Below are 12349 nucleotides of genomic sequence, written 5' to 3' on the forward strand. Positions count from 1 at the left end.
CAACAAATACTTTCATGAATTTGTCGTACATAAATACGTGATTTCTCTTTAAAATAATTTAATGAGGCTTTATTTATTAAATGAATATAATTCACCACGTGTGATGTCGTATTTTAGTATACAGCCAAACCTTCGGTAACGTAAAAACTGGCCGCTAACGGAGGTTCGATTGTATATATTTACAATTACAATTAATTTTAATGCATTAAGATTTCGAACCTACAATCGCCTTTCGTTCTATCGAATTACGTGTAAAATTAATCTATATTTTTCGGTTTGAATTCGGTCCTTTACTTATTTAAAAACAAACTCTCTGAAGATTATATATTTTAAAAAATATCTTAATTATAAATTAAATTAGAGAGTAAAATATTACAATTGTACAGTGATTGATGTGTAATATTTGAAGAAAAATTATATATACTTTTTTTGAAAAGATTTTTAAATAATTTAATAAACAAGAACTTTTTTCACGCTTCTTTTTCTTTTAAATTTCTTTATTTTAAATTATAATCGATGATGCGAACGAATCTAAAGCATGATTTCCCCTCCCCTCCTTTCTATTAATACCGAATTTTTAATATAATCCATTTAACTATTGCGAAGTGGAACAACCTGATAACCAGCTTAAGCTAATTATAGGCATTATTATCATTATTTTCTTTTTACTCGGAAAGAATTTTACGAAAATTTCTTTATAATAATAAAAAAGAATACATATTTATTAAAATAGCGTATAAACTTTATTTTATTCCAATTAATCTTTTCGTTATAATAATTATAATCTCAGANGCTCGTAGTTTTGAATTGAAATAACACGATTTCCGATTTGTATCGAATTTATTGTTTAATATTTCAGTAATATTTAAATGAAATATATATATTTTTTTAGATGGGAGCTGCCGAAACTCCTTCCTTAGATCAAAGTATCCAGTCAGTTAAAACAGTGAGGAAAGTAGTAGAAGAGGGAAAAATTCGCAATCGCCTTCCTTCCAACGAAAGTAAGATTTTTAATACTGTACTTTCAAAAATTAAATATGTCGTGTCACTATTGAAATTTAATATTTTAACATAGGTTATTCGAGAAATGGAATTTCTAGACTTCTAATTAATAACCGTAAAGTTTAAATAGGATGCAAACCACGCAATAAGTCGATCGCTCGCTAAATTATCGAAATTTACGTCGTTAAAGTTCGGTAATGAGCTGTTAATTAGATTGAATATGCTCGAGCAAAAATTTGCCATTCCTCCTGTCGCATTCTTTCCCTCCTCGTAAAAAAAACGAGAAGGAAAAGAAACTGCTGTTCAACTTTCTTTCTACCGAAATGTAACATAGTTATAAGCAGTTAAGGTAAATTAAAAGACGTGTGTTACTTTCCCGGCTGTCATGTACAAGTATACGTAACAAGATGTATACATACTTGTATACTACAAGTTTTTTGTATATGTTTTGAGATCCTTTGAACAAAAATGTAGATAATGAAGATGGAAGATTTTTAAAAATCTAGCAACGATTCGCATAAATTTCCGGCTGTTATGAGATCTCATTTAAAAATAACTTTTATATTATTAATCATAATAAATAAAATTGTGCGTAGTACCATCTGTTTTGAGATTTTGTAATTAAAATACTTTTATTTTCCCCTTTTATCTTGTGTACGTAACAAGGGAATTTAAGTGAATTTTTCGTTTACAATTGGATAACAAAGAAAAAATACGCTTTACGGGTGTACTGTTTCTTTCGTATTCCGTCTAATCGAAGAATATTTAACATTCAGAATTCCCCCCGAAAGGAATTAGATAGATATGGCACGACTCTACTGTTAAAGGAAAAGTATGATGTACTGTACATATATATGGGGATAGTAAAGAAGTGTATAGAGGTATATATGTGTTTGAATGACATTATTGGTTATAATAATGCTAATTACAATGCAAAATCGTATATTTATTAATAAGAGTTGCTATTTAATATTAAGCATATGATCTGTTCACAAGTATTACCAGGGTAGCTCTATTTAGGGGGCCACTACATCGAATTTTGACTGTAAAATTGAGAAATTTCGAAACGGATTAAAAATTAATTGTAATTAGTAAACTTCTTTTCCACTTTCTTTTCTTGATAATGCAATTAGTAATTGTTAATTGCGCAAGGAAAATAAGGTGGCTCTTAAAATCTTTCTCTTTCTTAAGGCTGCTCTATTTTTAACAATTACAGTATCGTATTTATAAACCGAATAACGCCGCTTTGTTTGACGACAACCACGACAATGTCAAGTCGCACCCATTACGCGATGGGCAATAAAACAGTAATTTAAAGTTTGAAATTAGTTTGCCAACCTCATTGCAAAGAGAGGGAGGGACGAAGAGTGAGACGATCTCTGGCAAGATGCGTGAGATCCTCCAGAGAATAAACATTGTGACCACTTACATATCGTATTTGATTAAATTGCGTATATCGATTTTTATTTCCTTTCTCTGTTTCTATATTTTCTTCATAGAAGGAACCGTGTATAAATATATATATACTGTTTGTAAATATAGATTTTAATGTAGTTGCGTAAAAATCTGTTATTTTCCCTTTTGATTAATTTATTACGGATGAGAAAACACCATTAAATTCTATTATTACGTTAAAAAATCGAATAGAATTTTGTTTTCTTTCCTCCATTTGAAGTTTAGCTTATCCATATTTGGCTGCAATTTGAAAAATATTGTAGACCTATAAATTCCCACTGTCGTCTGTCTGTTTGTCTGACATTTCTTAATCTCGAGAACAGTCTCAGATATATATCAGATTCGAGGCCAGATATACAAAATTTAAGGGCAGGAGGACCCCCTCCGGTTTGCACCGGATTTCAATTCAAAAATTTTCCCTCGAAAGGAGTTAGACTGGCACGACGTTATTGCTAACAGGTAAAGTAAGATGTACAGGGGCAAGCTAATACTAAATTGAGATGGAGAGCATATATTTTATTCTTTTTTTTCTTTTCTAACGCGTTTAAAAATTTAATTCAAATAGCCTGAGTAGTAATTTTATCGATTGTTTTCTGTAATTAAATTAACTAAATATTCTCAAAATATTATTATTGTTTAGCGAATTAAATAAAAGAAACTTGTGAGATATACGCACGCCATATTTTCCAAGTAATTCACTCCGATTGCTTCTATCGACGATGATTTGTATTATAACAATTTAAATAATTATTCGCTTCGTTACCGTTTACTTTTTGTGTTTCGACCAATTACGGGGGCGTTTGGAAGATATTAAATTTCCGTAAAGTCTTAAATGAAGATTAAGTTTTGACACGTTAAATGATGTAGCGCGTACGTTCGTCCGAAAATTTCTTTATAACGGTTATTATATTTTTCTTAACAACGTTTCTTTGTTAAAAGTTTTTAAATAAGATTTACGGAAGATTAATTTTTGAATTTTTTCCAATTTTTCTTTTCTCTAGGCTAAAGTCTAATTGCCAGATTATTCGTTAAGAAATTTATACTTCGTACAAATTCTACCTTCTTTTATTACATGTAATCGCTATTTAAAAAAAAGGAAATTTCATTGTATTAAAACTAGAAAATGTTTAAGAAATTCGTAAATAAAATAAAGAAAGGGAAACGGTCCCAATCGAGTTGGATTGAGTGATCGATTTTTAAACAGAACGAACAATTATTAATTGTGACGCGGTCACAATGCCGCCGGGCTGCATGCAGTTTTTAATCATATATTTATTTATTTTATACGCTATCCATCTTAAATTACTAGTGGCTTGCCCCTTTACACCGTACTTTTCCTTTAACAATAGAGTCGTGCTCGTAGTTTTGAATTGAAATAACACGATTTCCGATTTGTATCGAAAGTAAGTGTATAGTTAATCGGGGCCTACTGCCTCTAAGGTTTTCATATCTATTGTTTAATTTCATTTATGTAACACTGTTCTCGAAATTAAGGAAAGACGGACAGACGGACGACATTGGAAATTTATACGTCTACAAGTTTTTCTATTTATTAACAATATATTCTTTAAAGGAACTACGAAAACATTATTGTGGGCCCTAAGAAGGCCATTATTCCACGCTCGTCACAAGGAAAGTATGGCGATCGGTCAAAAAATGGCCCCAAAAGTTTTACATTTATGGACTCGGAGAACATTGAAATATCAAGAAATGCAACAAAAAATTCAAGATTTTTTTCTGTATGTACAGATGTGGGGGGCACGATTTTTTCACCCTTTTACAAGCTTAATAACTTCTGTACTTTTTGTCGAAAATTTCTGAAATTTCGCAGGGAGGTTTGCTTATTAGGAGGATTAATGCTATTAAATTTTGATGAGTAAAAGTCGAGGGGGTTGGGAGATAACGAAGGTGTGTGTATCTCAGTAGAGTCGGACTTAATGGCGATTTTACTGGTTATTAGCATTTACATTTTTTTTACAAAACCTGAAAATTAAGCTTTCTTCCATTTTATAATAGTTAAAAGAATTTTAAATAAAATATCATAACACTAAATGTTGCCTGGAAAGTTAAGCAACTCGTTGCTGGAAATTTTTTTTCAAAATCGATTATTTAATTATTTAATTTTATTCAGTATTTTCTGCATCGATTGTTTAAATCGAGTTTGTATTAAATTTATTGATTTGAAATGCTTACGAATTTCTGCATATATTTACTGATTTTATTTATTTCAATTTAGTAAAAATTATTTTTTTTAAATTCTGATTTCGCTTCTTATTTTAATTTCAAAGAGACATTTAGTTAATTGTTTATTATTATTTTTTTGACACTCGATCCTATTAATTAAGCTTAACTAAAGACGAGAGGGAAGAACATTCTCACTTCAATTCAGAACGTCATCTTCTTGTATTATAAAGATAGAAAGCAACCGAATCTAAAATAAAAATCGTTAAAAATTCGCATTTATTATCAGTTAATTTTTATTAAGTCGTTATTACAAGTAATAAATCATGAAAAGAAAATTCCGAACTTTTATGTGATAATCGAGTTTGCTGGCTTTTCATAAATTAAAGAGTCAATCGTCGAACAATATTTGCCCAACTACTAATTAACTATCCACCTCTAGATGAAAGAATATTGAATAACATTACCGGATAATCGATATTCTTTAAGCGGATTAAGTACGAAAGTGCACCATCTTAGATATTACTCGACGTAATAATTACTCTACGGAATTTAAAAAGATGATAATTTACTTTCGACTCGATATTAAACGAATTAACCTATGGCCGCCGTCTTATTTCTTTATCGAAACAAAGGCCAAAAGTATCGAAAATAGCGAAGTTACGACCGAAGTTTTCATCTATAAAACGTGAACGTCGAACGTCGAGCGCCGCTATCTTAAGCGGCGCTCGACGTTCGACGTTCACGTTTTATAGATGAAAACTTCGGCCGCAACCTCGCTAATGTCTAATTCGTTGTGTAATGTCAGGCACGGCTACACTTTATGGCGCGATGGGGGTTAAATTATTCCACTTTGAAACTCGTCACGTACTGTACAATTTATTCGATTTTTTAAGGTTATTTTACTGATATTGTTGACAAAATTGGAGAAAAAATATAGTCTTGGGATGCGAGAAATGAAATAAACTATAGGAATTTTTAACAGTGTAAAAAAAAATTGTACAAAACAATATAAAAATTAAGTAGAAATCTTTATTTCTAACGTAAATTGAATTAGCAATAGATTCTTGTCCTTTTTTTACAGATGTTTTCAACGTTTTAATTGGCATCTTCACCGCAGTACTCGGTTAACTTCTTTTATAATTTATGCCATTAATGTTTAATTAAATATCCTTGCCACGCGATCTATTAAGAAACTTCTTACGGTTAATTATGAAATTTTCGAGATAAAACTATCACGTGACGGAATTAAAAAAATTTTTTTTTCTAACGTCACACATTTATTATTAATCGCATTTCGGTAGTTAATTGCCAAAGCTTCACCCACGAGCCGTAACAAATTATCTAAAAATTTTAAAAAATATATATATATATATAATTATAGAATTAAATTAAGTAAAGTTTTACGTAGAATATAATTATCATTTTATTTATATTTTACAGATGATAAAAATTACGCCGAGAAAATCGAAAGCAGTTTACAAGTACTGACAAAAATGGCGTCAAATCCAGAGTGTTTGACGTCCATTTTGATTGGAATGCAAAATCATTTGACAAATATGATCGAATTGACCAATCAGGTTGACGGAGAGAAATTCCATCGACCGGTAGCATCTCTACTTAATAAATTATTACTGGTAAGATGCATTGTTATATATATATAAACTTGTACGTACACCCATAAATTCCCACTGTCTGTCCTTCTTTAATCTCGAGAACGGAGTTAGATGGATGAAAATCGTGTCCAGATATGGAAATATTAGAGGGAGGAAGTCCCGAATAACTGTATAAGAACGTCCTGTTTTTACCGGAAGTCACGTCAATTTAAATCAAAGATGACGGGCACGACTCTGTTCTTATCAGGAAAGTATGATGTACAGGGGCAAGCCACTACTAATTTGAGGTGGAGAGCGTATATTTTAAATTAAATTAATTAAAAATGTGATTAAAAAATTGTAGCCCGGCATACAATAAATATTTGCTCGTTTACCTTTAACTTTTTACTGCTTGACCAGAAAATTCCATATTATAATATTGAATAATGATTCGTAAAATCAGTAAAGCATTGTAAAGCAACGTATTCCGTTTCAAAATCCAATCATTTACTTTCCCGTGTAAAATGGATCTAAATATAACAGCGTTGCGATAAATCTTAAAAATAAAATATAAATATATTTTTTAAAAATTCAATTTATATATTATATAAGACAAAAATTTAAGAAAATTGTTTTTTTTTTTTCGGAAGAAATAAAATGCCAACTCTATATAAAGATTTAAATATTACACCTTTTTAATACCCCCTACAAATTAAAAAAAAAAAAATTCAGCAACGAGTTGCTTAACTTTCCCCCGACAACATTTGGTGGCGCCATCTGTTATCATATTTAAGTAATTAAAAAACTTATATTTTTAACTATCACAAAATGGGTAAAAGCTTAATTCTGTGGATGGGGATGGGTTTTATAAACAAATTTAAATGTTAATAACCGGTTAAATCGTCATTTAGTGCGATCCTACTGGAGATAAATGCGACTGTATTTATCTCCCCTCGTATCGTAAACAATGTTTGTTAATTTATATTAAATTTAAATACTATTAATATTGAAACTAATTATTACAGATATACACAGAAGATCGTACGAATTATAATATTACTGTATAATTTATAATTAATATATTTTCGACTGGAAATTTGATTGACATTTTATAAGAAAGAAAAAAAGAATTTATTCTTCGGAAAATACAGTAACGTATGAGTTATTTGAAAGAATTGTCGAGAATTTTTGCCACGAAAAAAGAAATATTCTTTATTTATTTAACCTATAAATGCCGCAGTCGATACGAGTTTAAAAATCTTAAATAATTTTTTTTTTATTTTTTAAATAATTTGACGTTTTATAGAAATGCAAATATTGACTTTTATAAAACTAAATAACAGAAATAATTATTTTTATTCTATTTATTTTTTAATTCCTCTTTCTCGTTAAGTAAGTAACCTACCCTAATTAATATCTATACAGTAGAGCGTCGATTTTCCGAAAGTCAATCATCCGAAACGTCAATCATCCGAAAGAATTCCAGTCGGCAAATTTCAATTTTCGCCAATGCTGTGGCGCTTCAATCTTTGGCTATGTCTTGGGCTACTCAAATATTTGACGTTTTTGATACTAAATTAACATCTGAAGTATAATTTTTTATTATTTTTATATTTTTCAATATATTTATTTTGTTTGTACAAAATAAAAAAATAATTTTTAACGATACAATAGTCTTTGTTAGGCTTAACATCGACGAAAATTCAACGCGAAGCGACACGCAACGGAGAAAAATTTCGACATCGGATACGTTAAACTATTTTTTCGTACGTAAATCAGTTATCCGAAATATCAGTTATCCGGACAACCCCAGTTGCCAATTGATTCGGAAAATCGACGCTCTATTGTATTATGTAATATTCATATAACCTCCCTTCTTCGGACGTCTAACAAAACTCAACCCCCCCTCGAAATCTGTGTAAAATTTAATTAAATAAAATGGACGTGTATCGTAGTTCAACCCCTCCCCATCCATTGTTTAATTTATGTATGAATTTGAATGTACGATTCTACTCTCCTATACCCTCTTACGACGATACCCGGATACGGAATATTATAAATTAACTTATTACATTACGTTAATTACAATATTACATATACATCTGCTAGATATTATACATTAAAATGATGTATATTAGAATAATTTTATCGATTTATTTACACCGTAAAACACGGAATAACAACATTTTCTTGTAAAAAAATCTTATATATATATTAAAAAACAGAAGATATTATTTTTAATATAGCGAAAAGTTAGAAAAAATATTATACTTTCGACCCTTTTTTTATATACACAAGACTACTTCAATATTTACTCCAGAAGAATATTTTTATTCGATACGTAATACGAGTAAAAATGGAATGGATTTTTGAATGTTCAAGTAGGTTAAATATTTAAAAAGGAACATTTGATGTATTATAAAATTGTACAGTGGAAATTCCATTTTTTTTAGAACTAAGGCGTTTATTTATTTATTGAATTTTTTTAAGAAGACAAGTCCTACGCGGAAGTTGTCGCATTCGATTAAATTAGATTGAAAAACGATACGAGGAGATTATTACTCGTATTTACAATTGTCGGCTCTTGTTTTCTGTGTATTTTAAGAATTAAATAGGATACGTTACAAAGAATACTTTGTTTTTTTTCTTTTTCAGACAATAATAGAAGAACACGCGCAAGATCATTTATCTAATAAAAAGAAAGAATACTTAAGTCTTCAATTATGCCAATTAGTTAGAGTTTCGATCGGTTATCTTCGAGGAGGCCAAGCGCTTCAATATACGGCATTACTGATCCTTAATAAAGTCATCGACGTTTGCGTATCTTACGGAGTGGCCAGATGTAAAGTAAAAACCGGAACTAGTATTAAAATCCACCACTCTCCCCATTTTCGCCATTCGTCGAGTTTCAAAGAAAATCACCGAATACAATCCTCGACTCCTACTTGTTCTTCTCACGTATTGCCTTGGAAATTTACGCGTGCGAGAAGTTCCGATGCCAAATGGTGGAGTCACGGATGGAAAATTGGTACTAAAGAACAGGGTTCTACCACCGAAACAAATATACCCGTATCCGAACACGAAGAAGAGATAGAAGTTAGCGAATCCGTTTTAGACATTATGACCGATCAAGGAATCGATCTAATGCTCAACATTCTCAATAATGCCATTACTCTCCACAAAAGAGTCGTGGGTACGAGACAACATTGTACTCCCAGTCATAGGTAAATTTTATATCTATACAGTAGAAATTAAACGTGGTAAACGTGTCTGTCTAACTGTTTTGTCGTTTATTTTTTAGGTGGCGTCATTGCAGCTACCATTGTCTTCAAGTTTTGAGTGCTCGATCCTTACTCTATATCAGTCAGTCGGAAGATGGCCAAAAGAAATTAATGCAAGACGGCCATTTAAGGATATTAGTTGCTGCCTTAGATTCAACCCACGATCCAGTAAGATTACACAGTCGACCCCCTATAACACTGTTGATAATTCCGTTTTATATGAATTCCGTGTTGTACGAGTCACTTAGATTTTACAAATACGTGTACCGGGCTGTGAACTGCTCACGTATTTGTAAAATCTAAGTGACTCGTACAACACGGAATTCATATAAAACGGAATTATCAACAGTGTTATAGGGGGGTCGATTTGTATAGAAATTTTTACGTATTTTACTTCTAACTTATTAAATTTACGTTCGATTTTCGTCGAAACGATAAGAATTATTTTTCTAATTTAAGAAGAATTATTTATAATAAATCGATAAAAGTATTTTAACAAATTAATATTTCGAATTATTTTAAAATGCCTGCAAAGATGTGAATAATAAAGTATTAGTAAAGATTGAATTGACATTCTCTTTCGATAATAAAATTATTTAAGTAGTTGTACGGGACATAGTTTTATGGTTTTTAAAGTAACTTTTAAATAAAAGCCACGTGTCTGTAGCTTAAGTGGATTTACGAAGAAAATTGAAATAATGGAAAGTAAATAAAATTTTCAAAAATTTAAATATTTTATTTTAGAGATTTTACAGTCTCCTACTTCAACGTACAATTGTTCACTTGGAATATTCGATTTTAATTGATTATATGTTATTTAACTCAAATACATTTCGTTTCAAATTATTTCTTCGATTTTAAACAGGAATAAATCTGTATAAAAATTAAATTATAAAATAGAACATTCATTTGCTGGTTGTTTACCTTTTCATTCCGCGCTTCTTACCGTGTCTTTAAATAGTTTTTAAGGTAAAAATGTAATTTTTATTTATTTATTTAATGTATCATTAAACATAAAAGTTGATAATTTCGTAAAACGTAGAATAAACTAGAAAGGAAATGACATTAGATGTTGTCTGAAAATATAACTACAGTCGACCCCCTATAACACTGTTGATTATTCCGTTTTATACGAATTCCATGTTGTACAAGTCACTTATATTTTACAAATACGTGTGCCGGCTGTGAACGGCTCACGTATTTGTAAAATCTAAGTGATTCGTACAACATGGAATTCGTATAAAACGGAATAATCAACAGTGTTATATGGGGGGTCGACTGTAGTAAATGATTAAATTGGAATGTACCGTAGAACATTTTAAAATATTTTTTTCCGAATAAATAACTTAATTTTTGTGTAATTCTATTTTTTAGCAATTACTTTGCCTTATACTTCAAACCGTGGCTACCTTGGCCTTAGATCCATCTTATCATCCTACGTTGTTGGAATCAGATTTGACCGATAATCTCACTCAATTGGTGCTGCCTTCTGACGAGTGGTACTACACAAACCACAGTACCAAATATGCCCGGTATGTGAAGCACCACGCCGCCAGAATTCTAGTGTATATGGGATTGGAACAGAGATTAAGACAGAAGGTTTATCTGTTTGATTTGCTCGGTGAGTACTGTACCGTTACGCATAATTTAAAAATATATATATATTCCGAATCTAGGTTAATGCTAGATTACATAAATAAGGCAATTAGTTATGATCGATAGGTTAGCTAGCTTTATATTTCTAGACAACAGGTGAAAATAACGATCCATTCTTAAGTAATTAACTGCGACGTAGATTACTAAACTATCGACTCCTTCTGTTCTTTGATGGATAGTCACGTAACATTGTTTGTTATATTTCCGCTTAGAGGAGGCGGTTCCTCCCCCGACTCCTTTGATGGACTCCAACGAGGACACTTACATTATGGAGACGTCGTTAGCACCATCTATTATCGCCAATAGCAACAACCAAATAGCCGCCGCTTCTCTGGAAGCCATTATCTTGGAATTGTTAAAAGACGTCGAGGTGCGTGGAATTTTTAATCAAAAAATATAAATAAAATTTGCCGGACTGGATTTAAAATAACATTTTTTCTTTTATTAGAAGAGAATGAAAAAAGACGACACTTGGGAAGACGAAGATATTATAAGTAGACACCATAGAGGTATCTATTACTACAATGACAAATTCCATCGTTAATATTTAATTGGAAATTTAACTTAAACGGATTCTTTTCAGATCACGATTCGAGTAGAGCACGGTCTGTGCCAAGAGGAAGTACTATTTATTTTCTCTCGGGATTACCCTTAGTCATTCACCCTTTAGTAGTGATCAGACTACTGATGCATCGATTGCTCGGATGTCCAATTCAGAATCGCGTAATCAGAACCACTTCCAAGTCGAGTATGTTGTCGGTAGAAAACAGAAGTAATTCCAGTTTAATCGAGAATGAGGAATCGCTTAGAGGAAGACGTAAAGTTAATTTGAGCATAAATTGTATTGTTTCTCAACAATCCAAAACCGATCATAACAAGGTGGTAATTCAAACTCCGGAAGCTCAGACAATACCTACCTTTACGGAGAACGACGGTCAAACCACTCCACCCATTTCTCCCTTATCTTACGTTAAAAGAAGTTTCAGGTTTTCTAGTCTAAAACGAAAAAAATTTAAACAGCAATTTGCCGAAAATATTTCTTCTCCCTCCGAGAACGAAGAGACAATTCTAGCTTTTCAACGTGAAATTCAAAATCTTCCACAATTTGACGTTCAGGTATTTTAAATTCAAATGTTCCAGGTTATATAACTCGTAAAAATTTTTATAATCTTCAAATTA

General features: G+C 31.0%; 1 protein-coding gene across 4 annotated transcripts in view; it reads left to right on the forward strand.

Moving 5' to 3' along the window:
* Window positions 1-12349, forward strand: part of LOC111634715 — a 187109-nt gene that overhangs the window by 20706 nt on the left and 154054 nt on the right. For all 4 annotated transcript variants that reach the window (XR_002758268.1, XM_023379554.1, XM_023379555.1 and 1 more), the window contains exons 3-10: window positions 893-1001; window positions 6082-6275; window positions 8889-9457; window positions 9535-9682; window positions 10889-11135; window positions 11383-11540; window positions 11619-11679; window positions 11754-12286. Coding sequence is in view for 3 of the 4 variants with exons in the window: in XM_023379554.1 (XP_023235322.1) it covers window positions 893-1001; window positions 6082-6275; window positions 8889-9457; window positions 9535-9682; window positions 10889-11135; window positions 11383-11540; window positions 11619-11679; window positions 11754-12286 (2019 nt within the window). In the remaining variant the exon portion in view is untranslated. The remainder of the gene's footprint in view (window positions 1-892; window positions 1002-6081; window positions 6276-8888; window positions 9458-9534; window positions 9683-10888; window positions 11136-11382; window positions 11541-11618; window positions 11680-11753; window positions 12287-12349) is intronic.

Source organism: Centruroides sculpturatus, unplaced genomic scaffold (assembly GCF_000671375.1).
Source record: "Centruroides sculpturatus isolate CEXI.00-Female unplaced genomic scaffold, Cexi_2.0 scaffold971, whole genome shotgun sequence".
Taxonomy (NCBI): domain Eukaryota; kingdom Metazoa; phylum Arthropoda; class Arachnida; order Scorpiones; family Buthidae; genus Centruroides; species Centruroides sculpturatus.